At 34.3% G+C, this 25,357-nt stretch overlaps 1 protein-coding gene across 4 annotated transcripts in view; it reads right to left on the bottom strand.

The window, feature by feature from the left end:
* Positions 1 to 5,159: 5,159 nt before the first annotated feature.
* Positions 5,160 to 25,357, bottom strand: part of l(3)76BDm (trafficking protein particle complex subunit 8 homolog l(3)76BDm) — a 69,983-nt gene continuing 49,785 nt past the window's right edge. For all 4 annotated transcript variants that reach the window (XM_076469388.1, XM_076469386.1, XM_076469387.1 and 1 more), the window contains 7 exons: positions 23,792 to 23,866; positions 21,138 to 21,190; positions 19,895 to 20,098; positions 12,748 to 12,849; positions 12,427 to 12,563; positions 9,114 to 9,209; positions 5,160 to 6,606 (listed from right to left, as the gene is read on the bottom strand). In XM_076469388.1, coding sequence (XP_076325503.1) covers positions 6,348 to 6,606; positions 9,114 to 9,209; positions 12,427 to 12,563; positions 12,748 to 12,849; positions 19,895 to 20,098; positions 21,138 to 21,190; positions 23,792 to 23,866 — 926 coding nt within the window. In that variant the 3' untranslated portion in view covers positions 5,160 to 6,347. The remainder of the gene's footprint in view (positions 6,607 to 9,113; positions 9,210 to 12,426; positions 12,564 to 12,747; positions 12,850 to 19,894; positions 20,099 to 21,137; positions 21,191 to 23,791; positions 23,867 to 25,357) is intronic.

Raw genomic sequence — 25,357 nt, 5'->3', positions numbered from 1 at the left:
TTTAAAAACCGTAAACATCTTCAAAGGTCACACCACGAAACAGCTCGGTTAAACTTTGCTGAGAACCACCAAACATGGGACGTAGAAAAGTGGACGAAGGTTTTGTCCTCTGGTGAGAAAAAGTTTAATCTGGATGGTTTGGATGGCTTCCAACATTACTTGCATGATAAGGATATCCCACAGAAAACATTTTCTACACGACACAGTGGAGAAAGTTCCATCATGCACTGGGGTGTTTTCTCCTTCCATGGAACAATGGAGCTTTAGGTTATACAGGGGCGTCAAACAGCAGCTGGCTACATTGGTATGTTAGAGATAGCAACCTTATTGACTGAAGGCCCTCGCTTGTGTGGAAATGACTAGATCTTTCAGCAGGACAAAGAACTTTTCCATGGCGAATAACGTGGTTCTTTTGGACCATTCAGCGTGTTCGCCCAAACTGAACCCCATTAAAAATTTTTGGGATTGGATGGCAAGGGAACTCTATAGAAATGAAATTTAATTCCAAAAGTGCATGATCTTCGTAAAGCCATCTTCACCACTTGTTTGTTTTTGAATTTTCGCACAAAGCTACTCGAGGGCTATCTGTGCTAGCCGTCCCTAATTTAGCAGTGTAAGACTAGAGGGAAGGCAGGTAGTCATCATCACCCACCGCCAACTCTTGGGCTACTCTTTTACCAACGAATAGTGGGATTGACCATGACATTATAACGCCCCCACGGCTGAAAGGGCGAGCATGTTTGGCGCGACGGGGATGCGAACCCGCGACCCTCAGATTACAAGTCGCATGCCTTAACGCGCTTGGCCATGCCAGGCCCTTCTTCACTTGAAATAACATTCAAGCCAGCCTTCTGTTTGTTTGATTTGTTTTAAATTTCGCGCAAAGCTACTCGAGGGCTATCTGTGCTAGCCGAACGCCTTAACATGCTTGGCCATGTCGGGCCACCAGCCTTCTGCAAACGCTTATATCAACCATGCTAAAGCGAATGTTTGAAGTTATTCGCAATGATGGCCGTGCAACTCTCCACTGAGACCTCTTGTTGGGCATTTCCTACCCTGTTTAGGACTTCTTTTTGGTATGGTCTTAAACTTTTAACCAGCTAGTATTTAGGCTAATTTCATAGTGTTCACATTTTCCCTATTAAATGCTAAAAACATTTTTTTTATTTTCCCTTTTCTTATTTTCATCTTTCGAAGCTCTACTCAAATAACTGGTTGAGTGTAACAACGCAAAATGCATATTTTTTATGTTCATTGGCCTTAAGATTGTGGCCAGCAGTATATATATTCCCAAGATTAATATAAACAATAACTACGAATTAGAAGGTTCACAATGTAGTGTGTGAATACAAGTGTGTTTGTGTTTTTCTTAGAGCAAAGACACATCGGGCTATCCTGTGAGCCCACCGAAGGGAACCGAACCCATGAACACAAATAAGAACAACAAATTGTATTGTTTGGTTCTGAACTTTTCACGTAAAAAATGGTTTTATAATTTAAAGTTGAGGGCTATTATAATTATGATTAAACTCTGTTAATTCATGCTACTAATCTATTGTTATTTATTAAATATTTACATCAAAGTTTATTGTAGTTTTCCTGCTTAGAAGTAAGTGATTTTCAGAAACTAAAACAATAATAATTTTTCTTTAACCTATTAACAAGTCAAGAGAAAAAGGTCAACTCTAGTGTTTTTTCTGCGTTCTTGTGTAAAAGTCGCGATCATTCCATCCTAGTTAAGGTAAATCGAAACATTTGTTGAGATAATAATAATTCAAGTGTAAGATATTCGATTATATTACTTTGAATCAACTGTTTAATACAATAGTTAATCGTTTAAGGTAAACTTGAGAGGGTGTGAAAAAAAATGGAAAGTTGCACATCAAGTGACAACATATCATCGTACACGGAAAGTTTCATAGCTAACGAGGCCTATGTTTGACATTGTTTGATATATAAACCAATAATGATTATGTTGATAGATGTTTTAAACTTTAAAGGATATTTTTTTTAACCCAGGCCTAAAAGCAACGTTGCAGTCAGATTATCATCTCACCAGCTACTGTTGAGATTTAAAATTTTGTTTTACTCTACTGCGAAATATTTTTGTACAGCTTAGTGTATTTAGTAAAATAAGACTATATCATCAGTATATGTACCAAGGTCAATACAAATATTACATTTTTGACCGACTACAAACTTTGATTTCAGGCATCAGCTTGTTAATCAAGACGTATTCGGAGGCTTAATTAATCACTGGCCGTAGGGCATGTTCTAAAATACTTGTGTTCTATACGTACTAAAAATGTCCTTTTTGAAGAACCTTGCAGACGGCAGACAAAAGCAAATTTTTAAACTATTAGCGTTGGCTTCAAAGTTGGAATTTGGCCTTCAAATAATACATGTATTTACTTCATTTCATATCACGAATACAGAGATAACATAATTTACGATAATTACTACTTAGTTTGGTCCTTCACTACTAGCAAGTAATTTAATAATGTAGCAATGACAACATACTAATCATCCAATGAGTGAAACTTCGTTCAAACATTTTGAATGCGTACGATTTGTTCTGGATTATAACAGATGAATCTAATTTACACTTACCATTACAGTCGTGGTTTATATGTATGCGATATGCTACTTAGTTTCCTAGTACGAAAAGTCAGTTGAAATGCATACTATTCCATTTGGGAATTGTTCGTATTTGTTTAATGTGCTGAAATTTAGTTTATATGTGCAATCACGTTAATGCTGAATATTGTTAAAGCATTTTTCTCGTAAACTTCGTTAATTTACAAAATCTGGCTTAGTTTTGAAGTAATTTTGTCAATAAAATGTGATATCGGGCAACATTGAACGTTACTCTTGTTGTTGTTTTGCGATTCTCAGTAAGGTTATAAGCAAATTTTTTGCGACTCCACATGAATTTAATCAAGTTAAATTGATAATTGTATCTCACAGTGAGTAGAAAACCTAACAAACAAATCGATCGCAAACGCCAAAAGTAAATACTACAGCTTTTTGTTGTTCGTAAACAACGCAAATAAAATAAACAGATCGACCGTTTGATAATACAGAAATTCCAATAGGATGACCGTAAAACATAGGACTCAAATATTTGCATGACTGAAAATGGGGTCAAGGCAACCTGTACATAAAATAAAAAACGTTAAAAGGAAAAAAAAAAGATTAAAAATACACAATAAAAAGTGATTTTTTATTCTTGACCATATAGTTTATTGTGCATTTTTAAATGTTTTTACCCTTTTTTTACGGTTTTTCTACATTATCTACTTTAATAAATATGATTGTTGTGTAGTCATAAATCTTAAACTTAAGTTTTGTGGATTTCTGTTTCTTGTATACTACTAAGTTTATGTAATTAAGAGAACAATACGTCAATCATTTGCGTGTATGAGTGTTAGCTTGAATGAAAATTCAATATTCCCATTGGTTAATTAAACAGTGGTGCTTTTACGCTTACACGGTCGCAGAAGTTAACGGCATTTAACGTACATTGTTCATAACATTAATTTTAAAGATAATTACTTCAATAACATAAATAAACAAGCAACGAATCACATTAAATTAATTATTTATATTTCCGTGCCTTATAAATAATGCAATACCATTACAACTCCATACAAATTCAAATAGGAACCTAAAAATCTACAATTTGGCGTACAATTTTAATATACTTCGTACGCGAAACAATTTTACCCGCTATATAATATATTGTAATTAGCATTAATAAGCACCGTTAAAAAATTTCTTTTATTAACGTGTTTTAACTTCTTACAATAACTCTTTGAAACAATATTTCCACGTCTTGGGGTCTTTTTCTTGTGTTAATAGTCACACACGAATAAATTAATTTTTCGATGCGCGAGGGCTAACACATTGCGCGAAAGAAAATAATCACAAGTCTCAGCTGAAGCTGATATACAAATACGATTTAAATACTTATACACATTTACAACAGTTTAATTTTAGATTTTCTTTTTACAACAGTTTTAAAATTTACTATTTTATAAATTCAAGTTTTTAATCAAAGATTGTGATCAACCAGAAGGATAAGGTGTTTATACGAAAGAAATCGTTTGTTAATATAGTTTGTTTACAGTCATTTATTGTTTTAACACTTTAAAATTAAACACAACTTCCCATTCTACTTATTAGGTTTTGTTACAACTTCACAAAGCGACAAAACCATTAAAGTTTTGGTTTTTGAATTTCGTGCAAAGCTACACAAGGACTATCTGCGCTAGTCAAATAATTTAGCAGTGTAAGACAGCTGGTCATCACCACCCACCGCCAACTCTTTTACCTACGAATTGACCGTAACATTATAACGCCCCCATGGCTGAAAGGGCGAGCATATTTGGTGTGACGGGGATTCGAACCCGTGAGTCTCGGACTACCAATCGAGTGTCTTAACCACCTGGCCATGCCGGGCCTACTTAAAAGGGTTCATCCATTAAGAAAGATATTCCATTTTCATATAGTTAGTGTTTAACATTTTCATAACATTTGTGAAAAAAATACCTGTACTTAAGATCGCATAATACAGCGTACAGCTTTGTATGCCGAGACTTCAAATCCTTCTACGTTGTTTTTTGCCAGTGTTTCAGCTGCCAAATAATTTTAACACGTTGTTGCTTTTTTAATTTCGCACAAAGCTACTCGAGGGCTATCTGTGCTAGCCGTCCCTAATTTAGCAGTGTAAGACTAGAGGGAAGGCAGCTAGTTATCACCACCCACCGCCAACTTTTGGGCTACTCTTTTACCAACGAATAGTGGGATTGACCGTCACATTATAACGCTCCCACGGCTGAATGGGGCGAGCATGTTTGGCGGGATGGGGATGCGAACCCGCAACCCTCAGATTACCAGTTGCACGCCTTAACACGCTTGGCCATGCCGGGCCGTTTTAAAACGTACATCATAAGCAAAGCACGAATTTATCGGTTGGTATTTATTTTTATAAATTTATGGAGATGTTTCTACATCGTTTTGAGGTTTGGATAATTATAACAATATATATATATTGTGTGTGTGTGTGTGTGTGTGTGTGCGTGTATATGTATTTGTATAATTTTCTCCCCATGTCCTGTGTTGACACACGTGATTTTGATAAACGTAACTGAAATATATTTGTTTATATAAATGTATTTTATTAATATTGTACACACATCCACCTCTACATCTTAACAAGATGGAGCAACGTCAACGTTACATTTTGTGTTTATTGGGTATGTTCCAACAAACAGTATCCCAAACTTTATTTTTTATATTTATAAGTACGACAGTAGTTTTAAAAAACTAAACTTTAGAAATCATACATCTTTCTTTCAAATTAACGAACTGGATTTTAAAATTCTATGAATTATCAGTTACAGTTTAAACACTAGGTGTGATATTTCAAGTAAAACAGACTTTAATTACGGCACACACACACACAAATGAAAATATATCTCTTATATCAGCACATTTTGACATCTTCATACAGTCCCTGTGCACACATCCTACAAATAAATAAAATTAATACTTTGCTTCTTGTTACTATTTTTTCTGTAAGTTCTCATTTCAACCATGTATATATACAAGATTGGAGAAAAATATCAGGTTAGCATTTTGGTCACATTTCTTTCTTCCTTAGAGCAATTTTTAACCAATTCTTTGTATTTTAGGCCTTATTTGCTGTTGGCTGAAGGGATAAGTTTCAGGTCTAACGTACAACCCAGCCTTCTCGTCATAAAGATGTTTTAACAAACAGAGAAATTTAGAATTCCTTAATAATATTATCCTGTAATGAAAGTTTAAAATCTGTAATTTCTAGATGACCCATGTTAAGATAACACAACGTGTAATACTGGCAGTTTGCTTACCAAACAAGCAAATTATTTAAGACAAATGAAAATATTATTATGTAAGTTCACATCCAAAATGTCTCTATTCTTACTTACAGCCAAACTACATCTTCTAAGTTGTTATAATGTTCATTAAACTAACTTACTTTATTTCTTTTAAAAACCTATTTCAGTACTTCAAACCAACATCCAAACAGCTGAAATCCCAATTTACATAAATGTTTTTTTGTAACATGATCACAAAAGATAGAATGTAGGAATTCACAAAATTGTGTACAAATTACATATTTACAGACAAAAAACAAAAAAAATAGCAATCACTTCCATTGTTTGTTCATCAGCTGTTGATGGGCTAAGCACGTCAGTCTTACACAAAATTTCACGAAAGAATTTTTACCAATTCTAGTCCCAACAGAATTCAAAGATGTCTATTATGAAATTCAGTTATACTAGATGTTTAATTAGTTTCTGTCAGTGAGGCTGTGCTTCTGTTATGACTATTAGTGATGGAGCTAAACATTCTTGAAGATATCCCGATGGAGAGAAACAAGAAGAGGCTGTCACCTGAAGACAACTCAAGTTGTATGTACCACAGCTGTTGAAGCAAGCTTTCATATAAATTTGAGTTGTTGTTCCTGGTTCAAGTGATATTGTGTATCGAGTTTGACTGACCCAACTAAATGCAGTCAACTCCACTGGTATATCAGAGCTAGGGGTAGAAACTGTAACTCTAAAAAGAAAAGAAAACATCACACATTTAAGAGGCTTACATAGGACATACTGAAACGTGTATTATATAAAATAAATTAATCACAATCTATGAATTAAGCTGTTGAAAACACAAACAGCCCTCAAATTTGAACATTACAAATGTTATTGAAGCCTGATCACAGTGAACAGAAACTTTTAACTTGAACATTATAAACAAAATTACTAAAAAAATCTCTCCACAATCAAGTGATTCTTTACAAACATTTAATACAGTTATTGCTCTACAAAGTTTACTTCAAAGGGAAACAACCAGCAGACAAGGACTTAAAAAGCAAATTATCCCCTTTCCTTTTACAACTCAACACTTTTAGATGGTTAACCAGACAATATAACCACAAACCTCTCAATCCCATTAACCAAACTGCTAATAAAAAATCTTTCATTTTTATTGAGTGCATCAACATACTGGTCTTGTAACCTGACACTTAATCACCTAAAACAGCTGTTAATGACTTGACCTAAGTATTAGGTCATCCCTTATGTAATGTCAGATTTTAGGTTCAGAAAAAGAGAAAGGATTTCAAACACTTTTAATGTTATTTAATCAATAATGTATGTTCCATTATTATTAATTACTTCCTGCCAACGATTCACAAGCTTCTGAATGCCACTTCTATAAAATTCTTGGGGTTTGGATGAAAAGAATGTAGAGGGTAGTTTCGACATCTTCATGTGTTCAAAGCTCTTTTCCATCAAGATAGTTCTGCAAACCTCGGAATAGATGATAATCAGATGGGACGAGGTCTGGAGAATAAGGAGGATGTGGAAGATTTTCCCAGTCTGGCTCTTCAATCTTTGTAGATGAGATCCTTGCTGTATGGGACCGTGCATTATCCTGGTGTAACACAACACCTTTACAATTGATCAAAACAGGCCTCTTTTCTTTCAGTGCAACATTCAAATGCTCTAACTGTTGACAGTAGAAGTCTGATGTAATCGTTACATTGAGTGGCAGCAACTCAAAGTGGATCCCACCAACAATATTCCTGCAAATGCTTAACAAGACTTTTCTAAGGTGAAGTTCCATTCTGAGCTATGCTTTAGCCAGTTTACCTACAATGAGCTATTGTCTGCGGCACTTAACATTTTTATAAAACAACCATTTTTCATCTCCAGTCACTAACCTGTTCAAAAATGTGAATTAAGTTCACAAGAGTCCAGAGAAGTGAAAATGTCCACTCTTGATCTAAGGTTGGCTTCTGTCAAATCATGGGGGGATCCATTTTACAAGTTTTAACATCTTTCCAAACTGTTCAGATGATAATGAACTGTTGAATGGGTTTAATTAAACTTCTGTGCTAGTTCTTCAACTGTTACAGCACAATCTTCATTAAGTGCACCCAGCAAAAGTCATCATTAAACTCAACAGGAAGACCTGAATGTGGTGCACCGCTTAAGCTGTAATCACCTACTCTGAACATCTGAAACCACCTTCAACATTTTCTTTCATTGAGAAACTTTGCACCATAAACACCTTGAATGTTTCATGTAGTTTCTACTGCACTATTGCCTTTTTTTCAACTAATAAAGCATTATATGTCTAATGTGCTCCTCAGACACATCCATCTTCATAAGGATTTATCTGATTAATGATCCATAAAAGTGGAGCTAGGTTAGTTTCTTTTATTTGTCTGAACATTTTTATACATGTCCTACTACATATTTTAGTCATTAAAGCCTTCTACAAAGACAAAAATGATGATGCATTTTTCTGTGTTAAATTTTCGAACATTACTTATGGGATGACCTGATATTATGTAATTTTTTTGTGTTTTTTTTATGCCATTTCTACATTTTATGAATGATTATGAAAGCAGTCCCAAAGTCATTAGATCAAAATTAACCTAATGTTGCTATGAAGAAACCACTAATAAAAACATTAAATAATAATCTACAGAACTTTTAAACTTTAATGAAAGTGGTTATAGCTGTTTCCTACAAAATAATTAAATGAAATAAACTGATTAATTTTACAACTACATAAAACGTTAATAAAAATCTACAAATGGAAACAGTGATCTTCATCCTACACAGTATCAGTTTGTTCAAGATGATGAACAAACCTTTCAAAACCAATAGGAAGATGGTGTCATGTCTTTTTGTCAGAAGTATGCAGTGAAGAAGAAAGAAAAACAAACAACTAAGTAGAAACCCAAGAAAAAATAACTTTACCATGTAATCTAAATGCAAGTTTTTCTTTGGTACTGTTCAAGCAGACATACTTTGTTCAGCTTTGGTTAAGCATGACCAAGGGTTGATAAACATCACTCACTCAATAGATTTAACTGGTATTATTATTTACTGTTATGATAACATTAATATCTGTGATATTTCATTTATAAATCTTATAAGACAAACTGAGAATCTGATCATGTAAACACTGTTTTACTTGCATGCTACTTAATATCAATCTCCTAAAGACATCTGTGCAAGTGGGTCAGAGAAATAAAACATACAATTTCTTACCTGTCACTATTTCTGTATGACGATAAATCAACTTCCACATCTACAGGACTAAGGCTGCAATTATGGGCAATAAACAGCACTGGAACTATTAGTAACCTATGAAAAATGATAAAACACCACTAGCATCCAGACAGAATGATGTATCAACATTCGTTCTCAAACAACAAATACCAGAAGTACGTAAAAACATTAAAAACAGTTCTGGTGCTCTCAAATGTAAAACAATAAATTACTATAGAACAGTTATGGCACTCAAAAGAAGTTTGCTGGCACGTGTCATGCAGTGCCACCTCTTGATTCTTTAAACCTTAATGCTAACCTGTAATATATATATAATGACTATCATTATTGTCAAATGCAGCAGCAAATGTTCTTTTCCAACCTGGGAGCAGTGACAAATGTTCACAGGAGACATCTCACCCCCTCTTGGCACCAGCTTTGTGGGAACATGCGACATCAGACAACATGTTTTGAATTCTTTGCAGACCCAGTGTACACATCATTATTTTAATAAAAATAAAAGTAAACTGTTGGTATTGGTTTTGCTCTGCTTATATTTTCTGTTGTTTGTGAGTGAATACTGGATATTTAGTGATAATAACAGTAAATATCCATTTACGTTTTTGCAGTAAATATATGGATTATATTGTTAAAAATATGTTATTTGGTGTGGAATGTGTATATTTTTTATCAGTTAGTTAATTATAAATTTATTTTTATATCAATGTAAATTTTCACCTGCTATTATGTTATGTAAGTTAAATTATTGTGTTTTAAGTTAATTGGCGAGATATTTTTAAATTGTAGTTACCCTTCTAAACTTGTCAGAATGTCAGCTCAACCAGCAAAGAAACAAAACGTTCAAATGGAAGGAACAGCAGCAGAGATTTTTGTGAATCGTGGACTGAAAGATTTATCATGATTAAAAAGGGTGATAAAACATTATTCATCTTATGTTCTGAAACAGTGATGTGCAGGACTTCCTCTGTAAAGCAGCATTACTAAACTATTCATAAGTAGCTTTGTGAAAAAAGTGAGTAAGAACAAAAAGAACACATTTCCAAAAAGTCAGCAACAAAATCATGAAGTTCTGAAACTCAAGTTATATTCCCGAAATTACTAACAGTCTGAAAAATTTCACAATGTCACTATTAACAATACTTTCATCAACATATTTATGTAAGTCATTATTTTCAGTGATAAACTTTGTAAAGTGTAATTATATGAACAGACTTGCTGATGAAACTAGTGTGGCATGTATAGCTTTCAAAACAACCAATTACAAGCCTGATATAAAATATCTGTCATCATTGGTGTAGCAGCAAAAGTTTCATTAAGAACAAAATATGCTTATTTTCCTTTCCTTTGTTTTTTAATTTTTTATGAACCAAACCTTATTATTTCACAAAATGTTTTCTGTTAATAGTAAAACAATGAATAAAACATAAATAACAGGACTCCTTCTTTTTCGATAAAAAAGCCCATTATTATTGTTACCTATTCATTAGTTTTATTTATTGTGAATTACAATAGTTATTAATAACTCCTATAGCTGTTTTATTTAAAATAATTCAGAATAATAATGAATGATAATCTGCTGCTAAAAATCACCAGCAATTTTTTAAAAGATTATCCCCAATTTGGACACACACTCTCCAAAAGGTTGCCCCCATCCCTGCTCTAGAATATAGTTATACACAACACTGGGTTTCTAAAACTTGAAGCAATAAACAGCTTAAAACAACAGTGGTACCAGTAATATAACAATATACAACAATGGCACTTGTACAACATGAAATATTAACTACTACTAGCTCTAAATAACAAACAACATACATAAAAGAACATACTTGCCAGCATTGAACAATTATAATTATTAAAACATTTTCTCTCAATAACATTTGTAGTAGTAACGAATCCAGAAGTATTCAAAAACACACAGTACTGGTTCCACTTCTTTTACTTTTTGTTCCCTCACTAAATGTTCCCAAAGTCTTGCAAACATGAAACACTTCTACACATAAGCCTATTAATCTAGACCCAAATGGTAATAACATGGGCTTCTTAAATTAATACAAATTACTTTAAACATACATAAATGCTTACAGACATGGTCATACACAGAATATATAAAATTCACACTTTTCCAAAACCTATCCTAGGATAATTTCATTAAGATTATAGTTTACCTAGGAATACTCTGGTACCTTATATTCATAAAAGTATTATGTTTTATCACCAACACTGCTTCTTCTAATACCCTGTTCACACTGTAGATTTTTCAATTAAAATTTAAAAAACAATTCCTGAAATATGTTTGAGATTCGTTTCAGATGGAACGACAATATTGCTTTAGGTTGGTATTGATCAGTACCATATTACACATGGACTTCAAGAAGTCAACTGAAATGATGCATTAAGTGGACCTCACAAAGTAACTGGATATGATGCAATATGTGGACCTCAAAAAGTTACTCATTATGATACAGTAAGTGGACCTCATAACATATTGTTTATGGGACAACAAGGGATCTATTGGTCAATCTCGACCATACCATCCTCTAAACTAAAACTACTAAAACAGATTTTAAAAAATCTTAGAGCCTGCCCTTGATATAGATATCAAGCTCTCTCTTAAACACACTTAAATTTACTGTCTTTACAACATCCAAAGACAACCCATCACAGAAGCCAACCATTTTGTTATAAAAATAAAACTGTCTCAGCTGAAGATGACTGGTATCTTGCTGAAACTTGTATTTGTGTCCCCTAATTCTATTATTCTCACCAGTTAGTACATACAAAGATGATGGTAACTTCTAATCCTTTGGTACCTGCCCACGAAGTTGTTAGATATGATGCAATAACTGGACCTCACTATGTTATTCATTACAATGTAATAAGTGGACCTCATGAAGTTGCTCATATGATACAATAAGTGAACCCCACAAAATTACATGATATGTTGTAATAAGTAATCTACACCAGAAGCAAACAGTAAATATGAAACTTATTATTTGAGGATTATAACATTTTTTTTTTTTACATTTTCTGTTTCACAAACACTTAATTCAATTTAATATTCTACAAATAACAATGTGCCAAAATAGCACAGATCTAAGCTAATTAATCCAGTACATTTTCTGACAGACTTACAATAGAATCATAAGACATATAACTTGATTTATTGATGTTTGGGTTAAAATTTCTCATTTTTTTTTCTTCATTTCTGATTTACCCACGAAAACTACTGACACTAAGTGTTGTAAAGACCTAAATTTCTAAATCACTCTTACAGACTGATATAAGTTACCTTTTACTCTGGAAGTCATGTTCCACACAGAAGGGGTGTTGCAGAGTCCATTTGACTAGTTGCTCAATCCCTACTATGTCTGTCTCATTGGAATCAGAAAAGAGAGACACTGCATTCATTGGTTCAGATATCTGAAACTACCATAATGTGCAAGTTTTAACAAATACTGGTTTAGATATCCTAAACTATCATAATGTTCTGGTATCAAGCAAAACATTTATTTTACAGATGACAGTGAAACCAACATAAGCCCATACTGTACTAAAACAAATACTAGTTCAAACATAACCCCTACTGGATGCAATTTATTATGTTGATTACCTGTTGTTTTGGTACCGTAGACACTAGTGTGTTGACATTTTCTACCAACAGATGGTGCTGTCCCATGATCACCTGGGTGGAATCTTCATGCTGAACCTCTGCCTTCAGAAATATAAAACACATTTGCTACAAAAAATTACACCTTAATGATGTATTACTTATTCTTGAACTAATAACGTTTTCAACATGTCATAGAATTTTCTTTATGTAAAACAGTTTTCAAAGAGTTCTGATACTTTCTCAAAAGGCAGGACAAAAGTAGGAATTGGTTGATTTAGTGTTTTATGGCTCAAAGCAGCTAGGCTATCTGTGCCAAACATCCTGTAAAAAGGTAAGGGTAAAGTAAATGTTGTAAAATTCATAAAAGGAAATGAAGGTAAAACAAAACAGAGTTTAAAAACATAAATAGCACAAAACCAATGTTGACATCTAGTCTAGAATGTTAAAAGAGAAACTACAGTAAGAGAAGTTGTAAAGGACTTTCAGTAGCATAATGGTAATTATCATAACCTGCCAGGAAGACTAACAGGTAAGTACAACAACCACCATCAGCCTGCCAGGAAGACTAACAGGTAAGTACAAGAACCACCATCAGCCACCAGAAGTTGGTCTTCAAGTCCTAGTTCCAAGTTATGTGTCATTATGACCATTTTCAAAATGTGAAGTAATAAAAGTTTTAAAAGATGTGTAGCAAAATTTTAATAATAACTCACCAGGATGACTAATGGGTAGTTCAAACAGCAGTGTTAGTCACCTGAAGTTGGCCTTTCTAGTCCTGGTGTTGAGTTATTTAATGATACAGCCATTTTCTAATTTCAAATCAAACTAGAGAGACTGATTCTTAAAAGGGAACCACATAAAAAAAAGTTTAATGTATAAATTAAAAACTTAAATGACATTAAAAAGATTAATGGCCTTTAAAAAACAAAACTTTATCAAGGTGGACAGTGTCACTATCACCTATAACACTCTCTAGTGTTATGGACAAACCTTGGGACAGAACGTTTAATTAAAATAGTGACGTTGTTGAGAGTCGTAACAACGGCAAGAAAGTAAAATGTGGTTTACAGTGATCCAAGTGTTACACAAACAACACACTGGTGTATCAGTTCCAGATAAAAAAAAATAAACGAGTTAAAAAACTGTGACCAATATGTAGTCTAGTTAGAACAACTTCCTCCTTCCGATCCTTAAGGAAGCTAGACGGCCAGAGTCCAATATAGGGTTTTATTTGGAAAAGCTTGTTTTCGCGTTGCTCACTCCAAGTCAACTGCCAGCTGGCACGGAGCTGACCCTTGAATACAGGACCACAGTCCACATATGGAATAGGCACAGCAATGACAGTGCCAGAGCAAAAAGATTCAGCTGACGTGTCTGTGAGCACGTTCCCGCAATTATATCAATGTGGCCCGGTATCCAGAAAAACTGGATAGAAGTTGATGATAAAGCGAAATGGGCCAGTTGGTTTTGACTATCGGCGAGAACAGGGTGTGACCCAACATGAAGCGGTTCCAGGGCCAGTAGAGAGCTGAGCGAGTCAGTATAAATAGACTGCTTAGCTTCTATGTGATCCAGGGCAAGAGAAATGGCATACAGTTCAGCAATGAACACAGAAGCTGTAGAGGGGATTCTACGCACAATCATCGAACCACAACAAACCATGGCAGAGCCCACACAGTCATCTGATTTTGAACCATCTGTATAAATTGGAATGAAAAGATTGTTTGAAAGATGTTCAGTAAATAAAAGACGGTACTTCCAATCGGGAGTATCTGCCTTTCTCAGATGACTTAAAGAAAGGTCACATTTGGGGACTGAAATAAGCCATGGTGGGATGGGCTGACCAGTGGATTCTGCAATGTTATCCAAGGACAGACAGACCCAATTCATCCAATTGCACCTGGACGCGAAGACCAAAAGGAGCAATGGCATATCATCTGTTCTGAAAAAGTATGGCCCACCGAGGAAGGAAAACACAACCCCACATGGGATGCTTCGGTAAGGAACGAAGTGTTGAAGAATATAGTAAAAACAGTTGCAAATGGCAAAGGTGCAGAGAAGGTTCATGAGATTCTACGTATAAGCTCTGAACTGGGGAGATGCGGGAAGCCCCAGTGCAGAGTCAAAGTCGTTGATGGTGAATGGGGTCCAGCATCTTCAAGGCTGGGGGTCTGGCAGAGCCATAGCCCAGTGATCCATAGTCGATTTTCGATTGAATAAGAGTACAATATATCTTTAACATAGAACATCGATCCACTCCCCAACTGGTGGTAGAGAGGACATGAAGGATGTTCGGTGCTCTTGTGCATTTGACCCATAGCTGCTTTAAGTGTGGTACAAAGGTCAGCTTATGGTCAAAGATAAGCCCCAAGAACTTTGTTTCAGGGACCACAGGCAGCACAACTTCACCAATATGGAGTTCAGGATCAGGATAAACACCCCATTGGTGGCAAAAGTGCATGCAAACAGTTTTAGAGAGAGAGAAATTAAAGCCATTTGCCGTGGTACACGATTGAGGGCAGTTTGTAGTTGCCGCTCAGTATATCTCATGTTCAACGACTGACATGAGATGTGGAAGTCGTCGACACAGAGCCCATTTGCAACAGTGAGAGGGAGTTGTTCAGTGATGGCATTAATTTTTATACTGAAAAGTGTGACACTCAAAACACAGCCTTGAGGGACTCCAAATTCCTGTAGAAAAGAATGGGAAAGTGTCAAACTGACACAAACTTGAAATCTCCTGTCCATTAAAATTTTTTTAATAAAAATGGGCAAATGGCCATGTAACCCATATATATGGAGGTCTTGCAAAATGCCACAGCTCCATGTTGTGTCATAAGACTTCTCAATGTCAAAGAATATTAATACAAGATGTTGTCGTTTGAGAAAGGTTTCTCTGATTGAAGTTTCAAGTCGATTCAGGTGGTCCATGGTGGAGCACTGTCCTCGGAACCCAAACTGGGTGGGCAAGAGGAGGTTGTTTGATTCGAGGAACCAAACAAGATGAGCATTAACCATCCTCTCTAAAGTCTTACAGAGACAGCTCATCAAAGCAACTGAACGGTAGTTTGAAGGAACCTTGGGATCCTTCCCAGGTTTAGAGAAAGGTAAGACAATAGAAGAATATCAAGAGAAGCAAGAGATAGATGGCACAGCATGTCACAGTGTACATCATCTGATCCAACCAATGGACTGCCAGACTGATGAAGGGCCAGTTTCAATTCCACCTCTTTCCTTTCGAGCTGATCGTTATGCCCGAGTCTTGATGGCTAAGAAGATGGAGGAAGCAGAAGTGCTTGATACCCGACAAAAGCTTTAACCTAGAGTATCAGTGATGCTCCAGATATCAGCTACTTCCTGGCTATCAGAGAGTAAGATCAAGAGGGGGACAGAATTATATTGCCCACTGACCTTTCGAATCTTGTCCCATATGACTTTGGAACTGGTGGTTGAAGATATGCCAGTTGTGAACTTAACCCAAGATTCCTTCTGGCTTTGACATTTTATCCACCAAGCATGTGCACAAACCTAATGAAAAGTGATGCGGTTTGAAAGTGTGGGATATCTACGGAAAGTATCCCAGGCCCATTTTTGAGCCTTCCATGCCATATGGCAGGCAGGATTCCACCACAGACGAGGATATAGTGAAAAACGTGTAGAGGTTTTAGGAATACATTGAGCAGCTGCTTGTATAATACAATCAGTTACTGCTGCCACACAGTCATCTATTGATGGCTGACAGATGATGGCAGGGTCAAGTTCTGCAAAAGCAGTGAAAGTGGGCCAGTCTGCCTGATTCAGCTTCCATCAGGACATGCGGGTTGGGTGGCATCAACTACGACCAGTCTGTCTCAAAATTATAGGAAAATGATCACTGCCTCATGGATTATTGTCAACCCTCCATGAAAAATGGGAGAATAATGAATGGGAGCAAACTGAGAGATCAATAGCAGTAAAGGACTGACTAGGTGCATGGAAATAAATAGAATAACCAGTATTGAAAAGAGAAAGGTTGTGATCAGAGAGCATATGCTCTACAGAGCAACCCCTCCTATCAATACCAGGACTTCCCCAGAGGGGATGATGTCCATTAAAGTCCCCGAAGATGAAAAATGGAGACAGCAACTGTTCAATAAAAGCATCAAGGTCTGATTGATCATATGTCTCTCCAGGTGACAGGTAGAGAGAACAAACAGTGATGGTATGACCCAAGGAAACACTGATGGCTACAGCCTCCAAGGGTGTGTCGAGTAACAAAGACAAGGTAGACAATTAACACAATGTGGGTCTGTTTCACACTCATAGGCATCATGGTCCTTGCAACCACAATGAGCGCATGCCAGAGAACCACAACATGATGTTTTTGAGTGACCGAACCTCTGACACTGGAAACATCAGAGAGGGTTTGGAATGCATGGCCGTTCCCTGCAATTAAGATAACCTGCCTTGATGGTGGCAGGTGCACATGGTGATGTAAATGTTAGAACACGTGGGTGGATTTTTAGATCCCAGAGGAGGTAAACTGAAAGAACAGAACCTTCCCTGGGAGGTCCCTTCACCACGTACAGGAATCCACACCGAGGGGAAAAAGAAGGAATAACAAATAATACATTCTACATTTTATAAATATATACTTTTTGAGCTGTAGCACAGCAGTTCATCAAATAGTTCTGAGTTCTTGGTGATTTTTGTTTAAGTACAAAGTTTTAGTTGATTACTCTGTAACATCTTAACTAATTTGAGACTTATTTACAATCTTGGAATCATGAGGTCAAACTGTTTGGAATGATGTTTTTGACCACACCTGAGGTCTCATGGATTAGTTTACTTTAATCCTGCCAAAAATAATTTCCATTTGAGGGTAAGCTGGTAAATGGACATGAAGAGTAATAAAACTGATATGGGTATATGCACACCAAATGCCCTGTATTGCTGGTGCACAATAACAGAGTTAATAAAAAGAAAAAAAAATATATTATAGATTAATTAATTCTAATCTTACCTAAAAGAATTTCAAAAGTTGTAGCTATTGAGCATTCCCTCATATTATATTTGAATTATAAACATATCACAAGAAATATGTTGGTCCATCTTGGCCATTAAAACTACTTGGCATTCAAATATTTATCACACCTTCCCTTATACTCTCTCAAATTAAATGCATCCACCACATCTGAAAAAAACCCATTCCAGAGGTCAACCACTCTATCAAAAGAATAAAGCTTTCTGCCAAAATTTATATTTGTATTATCTAATCCTACCATTCTTACTATAAAATAGAAAAAAAAAAAACATATTTCATCAATACTATAATTTCCTTTTACAGTCCTAATTATCTAAATCAGGTCCAGTCTCTCCTTAAAAGGAGAAAACAATTACATAGGTTTCAGAATTGTAAGGAAAAAACAAAGACAGCTGTATGTTTGACAAATAGGTTTCAGAATTGTAAGGAAAAAACAAAGACAGCTGTATGTTTGACAAATACTTCTATTATTAATTACCATAGTTTCCCCATAAAAATCATCATGTATCAATTATGTAATAACAGGGATCTTAACCTATCCTCATATGACAACCTTTCCATCCAAGATAACATTCCTAGTATCCCTATTCTGAACCCTTTCCAACATTTCAATGTCTGTTTTCTAAGGTAAGGAGTCCAAGACTAAAGATCATTATTTGAAATATGCTGTAATTATTTCAGTCCTCTATCTTCTTTGAATAGAACACTGTAATTAGTTTGTTATTTCTATAATATTCTTTGGAGTTTCTCTCTAAGTACCACAAAAAGTAAATGGAACTTTGGAAAAATTCCTTCCATGCATTAATGCAATGGCTTTGCCAAAAAGCAGTGACATGTTTAGTATTTATAATACTTGGCTTACAGCATATTGTTAATAAAGGAAGATGGAATATCACCACATATAAAGTTATGTCTGGAGAACAGTGCTGTCGCCCTTTCAGATGTAGGAAGCCAGTATAGTGAGAGATTGCTAAACAAATGGAGAGTCAAAAAAGAGTATTTCAAAGAAGAAAATTTTCAATATTCTGGAAGAAAGCAGATAAACATGCATAGCAAGATACTGAAGACAGTAATGGACTATATAACCATTCTACAAAACAATCTGGAGCAATAACCAATCTTTACAAGAGCCATGGTAACAAGAGGACCCACCAACCAATGATGCTACTGTAATGAAGCTCAGCATATCTCTTTGTACCATTAAAAATATAATAAACAAGAGTTTTAAGTTGACAGAGACTCACAAGCCTCCAGCCACACTTTGGCAGTTTATTGACGATAATGGACAAAAAAGTGGAATCATGCCAGCCTCATTTATCAACATAACTGTCATGTTTTCCCTGATGCAGGTCCAAAGGACCTTAGTGTCTTTGGTTTGTTTAAATGTTGTTAAGTAGACAAACATTTACAAGATCTGCAGAAAGTAGATCAAAATGTATAGTTTAGAAATTTGTTATGGAAAATGTCATGTTGAGTGACAGAGCATAATTATTTGCCATTTGACAGAACACAATCATCAACAGCAAAATTAGTTCACAGAACAGCATGGGATCTGTTGCAAAATTAGTTCAAGGGACAGCAGCATGGAATCTGTTGCATCATTTTTATTTGGTGCAATTAACTGAGTGATCAAGAGTTTGTGTTTGTTTAAAAGCAAAGCCACATTGGGCTATCAGCAGTGTCCAATGCATGGAATAAAACCCTAGATTTTAATGTTGCAAGTCCAAACTTAGTACTTTCTAACCAAAGAACAAGAATTTGTGACAATGAAAACCTAACCATTAAATAATATTCCTAACCTAATCATTCATAACATTTTTTAACAGCAAACACCTTGCACTACAAATATATCATATTAATGTAAACATTTTCTCTTTAAAAAATAAAATATTTATAAAACAAAGAGACTAAAAATCATATTTCTAAACTTAGTTGAGACTTATGTTTTATACATGAAATATAGTGTGACATGAAACCAGGGAGATATTTAGCAGAAAAATTTTCCTAAACAATTAAGATAATTATGAACAAAAATTTTCCAAAGTTGATTTTAAACAGATGTCTTATTATGACTGTTTGACACTACTACATTAACATTTATCTCTGTATCTGAGAAAGACATACCTTCCACACAACTGTAACAAGTATTCCAACTTTCTGGCTGGCCTTCACTTCCTGAGATAGATTATTTTCACCAAATTTCACATCTTGAAGAAAATCAGGAAAACTGTGTGTCTTATCTGTAATTAGGCCATCCTCTGACAAGGAAGGTAACTTTAGCTGGGACCTCCAACAAAAGTCAGAACAGGGAGTGGCTGAAGAATCAATCTGTAACAATTAAAAAAAACCAGGTTCAAAATTAGTCTTAATAAATATATCTGTAATGTGGTCAAAGTCAATTTATTACATAATAACTGTTTGCAGAATGGTCAAACTTCAACATGTAATAACTGTTAGCAGTTGGGTCAGAGTCAATTTACAATAATTTATTGCAGTGTGGTTAGAGCAAACCTGTGAAAGTTACCAACCATTAGCAGTGCAGCCACTTTTATTAGGCAGCAGTGTTATAGAAGAATCATACACTTAACTTTTATGTTCACCTTGTATTAAATACAAAGTGCATGTTCATAAAATAATGCCAACTCAGAAAATTTGTGAATATCTTTTAGTAAAACACAAACTATTCACATCTGCATAAATAATTACACAAAAATAAGAAAGCCTATAGTCTAAGTGGTTTCAAAAAGTGGACCTTTTTTAGTTTGTCCTTGAAGAAGAGCTCCACCTTTTGAAAACACTTTAGTTATAGGGTTTCACGTTTTTCTATTAAAATGACTTTTTTAACCAATGTGTTTTCCTAACATCACCCACGTAACAAAATGTGAAAGTAAAAATTTTCTGATCAATTTGAATCCTTGATCAAATCTCACTAGCTATTTTATTTTACCAAACCAGTGAAGATTAGGTAATAAATATAACACACAGTAACACTTTCAAGTCTGCATTGTAACAAAAATTATTCCATAATGTTAAAATGGTTCCTACCTCTTCTTTTTAAAGCCGATGTCATGATTTGTACTAATTACAAGTCAACAGCATTACACTATTTTCAAGTGGTATATTTTTTTTATATTCTGTCTCTTATGGTTTTCCCAAGACAAAGACAGCATATAAAACTATTTTAACTACACTATGTCTGCCATATCCATTGACGACAAAATGTTTAACTCAAAACCAAAGCTCAAATAACCAGCTGGGATGTGACTGAGATAATAGTGGTTGGAACACTATTTGTTGCAAATATATTTTAATATAGACATATTCTAATTGATCTTACACATAGATTAAAATGCTAACTTCCACTTACTTCCATTCTTCCAAATGGAACCTGGGAGAGCATTACAGCCTGAGGACTGGAAACTATTAGAAAGAACAAGACAATCAAGGACTGTGAGAAGGAATAAGTTATAATAAACCACTTTAATTTTGTTGCAATGATTTTAACACAACTGACTTCACTGACGCAATACTTTCACATCTGACATTCCTCTACCATACACATTATTTACAAAATACTTCAATGTTTTCTTTATTAAAACGTCTCTTGAAAACTCAAGTAGTAATTGGATTTTGAAAGGTAACAACCATTATCCACTTGTAATCAATATAAACAATTATTTTACCTGGCACTCCCACATTAAAGAAATCACCAAAAACTCCTAGCAAAAATAAAGAACTCAAAAATAAGTCACCATGTTCACAGATTAAAACATCTACAATTCTTTACATTTATAAAATGTTTATCGGACCAATCATAGGTGCATCATATTATGAAAAATCGTCAACTAACAGCACTATAAAACCAGAATTTCTGCTTAGCACACCACCTCCGCTTTTTTATATACACCTGCATGTTACCTACAAAAAAAAAATCACAAATGTCTACCCTCCAATTAAAAACAATTATACCACTTGTCACTAGCTACTAAAAAAATCAACTATGAGAGATATATTGACCTCTCTTCTCCCCACTCTGCCACCCTACATTCACGGGGGAAGTATTTATTCTCCTATAACCTTATTCATGATAATAACAATAGCCTTCAACTCTTTCAACCCGAGTATCTTTTACTACACATGACAAAGTTCTAGTGTCTTAATATCAAAATTTTATTAAATTACTCTTTGCTTATGTTATATCAATTAGTATAGGACAAAATCTTAGTTAAAAATCCATATTTTAATAATATGTAATATATAATAGCACAATATATTATATAATATATATAATACTCTATAAGGATATATTTTTAAAAATCCTGAATTGTGCCTAGTGTGACACATGACATTTTCTCTAGGCATCTCATTTCTCTATTTTTTACACCATCCCTCAAAATTTCACTCAGACTACAAGCAACATTCCAGTGAGAAGTTTAATGACAAGTGCACTACTACCATTAATATAAAAAAGTAGGCTTAAGTGTTCTCAAGAATTAGCAGCAATAAAAAAAGAAGACTTTGGTAAGTACTTTATTTCATGTTTTTCCTATTTATTATTATAAAAGTAACTAAAATGTAAAAATAGGGAACTTTATAGGGTAGTTAAGATTAGAATAGATAAAGTTTGTAATAATGTTTTACAAGATGAGCAAGTAAGCAGCAGATGGGTAATATTATTCAACAGCATAATGTGGGTTGCACATGCCCTTAGCAATTTACAACTTACAACGTTGCACACAGTAGAAACGTCAATAAAAGAAGACCTTAATTATAAATTAACATATACTGTTACAAACTTAAATCTACATGGGATAAACGGATGTTGTTTCATGTTACAATCTGAAGTTATTCTAGAAAGAAAAAAAATTATAATTTAAACTCATTTCATTTTCTGTCTCTGGTGGCTACAAGGTCAGTCAAACTGACCACTCACATTTTAAGTTAAGATAGAGAAAATAACAGATAAAATATAAAGTTTTAATGAAAAAAAATGTTTGAAATGTATTTAAGGAGATTTCAGAGACTATACAAAGAAAATTTGGGATTTTTTAGATGAGTAAAGTATTTTTAATTTTAACATGAAAATTACTTTGCATGGAAACTATTCAAAACAAATACACAATATATTAATGAACAAATCTTTTGTTTATTAAAAGAACTTCAGTAAAAAATATGATTTTTTTGTTTGTGACAGACTTATGTTAAGTTAAAGACTGCCAAATTTTGTAAAGATAAACAGACTATATTAAAAGATAGAAGTATTAAATCTATACTGACTTTTCCAAAGAGATCAAGTAGTTGGTCAAATTGACCGAGCCCGTGTTGAAAGAGGTAAGGAGAGAATTTTTGTGTATTTATACATAACTATCCTGTTTTAAGCTTTCTTCTAGACACTCGACAATCCACATCAAACAAATCTCTTCTCCTTCCTATTCTCCCCATACCTGGGCATTAGACACGCAATTATTTAGTCCCATGCAGTGAAAGTGGGTTTTCTCAAGGTACTTTGGGCATTGGATGTATTGGTCCCAGCAACAGCATTTGGAAAAACCTGAAAAGACGTGTGTGTTGATAGGTTTTGGATGTAGTTCTGCTTCTTTCCAGGTAAAAAAGCAAAATAACCATACCCAAACTTTGCTTCCTTCATCTCATCCCACATCTGTCTTGCTCATAATTTGTTTTAAAACTTAATAAGCCAAAACTTACCTCCCTTCAGTAACAAACTCTCCAGTCCTGAGTAACAAACACTCTGTGTGAGGTGAAGGAATATATCTAGCTTCAAGTATCCTGGATGTTGACTTTTTAACAGTCAATACATAATGCCAACTGTTAAATTAGAATCTAAAGTTCTGTCAGTGTTCTGGTTAGATTTCAAATCCATAATTTTCTCACTTTACAAACTGATAATAGTGTAAGAAATGTTTGACAGCTAAACATTTAAAGGTTAGGACAGTGACATTTTACAAACTTACTCTGACCATAAGACTACAGACCTACTTTACAGTTGATGTGAAAAAGTACCTGTGTTTCTTGATGCACATGGCACAGCTCTGAGGGACAGATGGCAAGATTCTTCAGGTTTCACCGTCATTGGTCCTACACAAAAAAAAAACAAAATATAGAGAAACATGGTCATTAACCCTAATTATACAATGAAATGTACAAAAATATATTATTCATCCTGAAAAACAATACTAAAGTGTACAGAAAAACATCATTACTCTAAAATAAATAAGTGTACAAGGAAATGTCATTACTTCAATATAACTAACAGTGTACAGGGATATGTCATCAATCCAAAATAAATAACAGTGTACAGGAAAATGTCATTACTTCAATATAACTAACAGTGTACAGGGATATGTCATCAATCCAAAATAAACACCAGTGTACATGGAAATGTCATCAATCCAAGATAAATAACAGTGTACAGGAAAATGTCATTAATTCAAAATAAATAACAGTGTACAGGAAAATGTCATCAATCCAAAATAAATAACAGTGTACAGGAAAATGTCATCAATCCAAAATAAATAACAGTGTACAGGAAAATGTCATCAATCCAAAATAAATAACAGTATACAGGAAAATGTCATTAATTCAAAATAAATAACAGTGTACATGGAAATGTCATCAATCCAAGATAAATAACAGTGTACAGGGATATGTCATCAATCCAAGATAAATAACAGTGTACAGGAAAATGTCATTAATTCAAAATAAATAACAGTCCACAGTGTCACTAATTATAAATAAGTAAAAGCTCATAGAAAAGTCATTGGCCTTAATTGGAAAGGTGGGGGCAAGTGTGCATTCCTCAACTCTGTACAGAGTCAATTCAACATGATATTATACATTTAATGTCAGGGTTATCAACATGTCATGTTACACTACACTGTTGATTTTACCACAGTTTGTGTTAGGAGTTGAGAATTTACCAGACAATACTGGGTTGTTCTTGGCTTGAAAAAGTGAATTTATTCAAAACATTGTGACGTAAATGAATTACTAGCATGGTATTTAAAGATGACTTTTCTCTTAACATTTAATTTCTTTATACATATAAAACATTAAACATGACTTAGGAGGTTGTATAAAAACTGTACAATGGACAAAAGCACTTTTCTTCCTCTCACAAATAACACCTTGCACTTCAACTTGACAGAATCAGAATTGAACTGACTTTGGCATTTCAGAGACGTGTTTAGTACAAAAACCATAGTAATAAAACTGACTTTTAGCATACAACAAACTTGTACTGGTCACTAAAAGCTTGCAACACTACACATGTTCAAAATAACAGTCAATGTTACTTCTCCAATATACGTTTGGTTCACTGGACATTCAGTTAATCCTACATAAACAATAGTGTTCAAAATGTACACAAAAAATGGTTGAAACTAATTTGATTCAGGATAACACTACAGTATTGGGAAGAGTGTAGTGTAATGGGAATGCACACGTATGGCATACGGTACTTCTTTTTAGCCAGATTACTGTAACATAATTACTTCAAACACCTCACACTTTATACAGTTATGTACAAGATTCTGTGTTCTGACACTTCTTCAATTAGCATTATATCAC

Source organism: Tachypleus tridentatus, chromosome 12 (assembly GCF_004210375.1).
Source record: "Tachypleus tridentatus isolate NWPU-2018 chromosome 12, ASM421037v1, whole genome shotgun sequence".
Classification (NCBI taxonomy): Eukaryota; Metazoa; Arthropoda; class Merostomata; order Xiphosura; family Limulidae; genus Tachypleus; species Tachypleus tridentatus.
The sequence above is the reverse complement of the archived record's forward strand: the minus strand, read 5'-3'. Positions and strand labels throughout refer to the sequence as shown.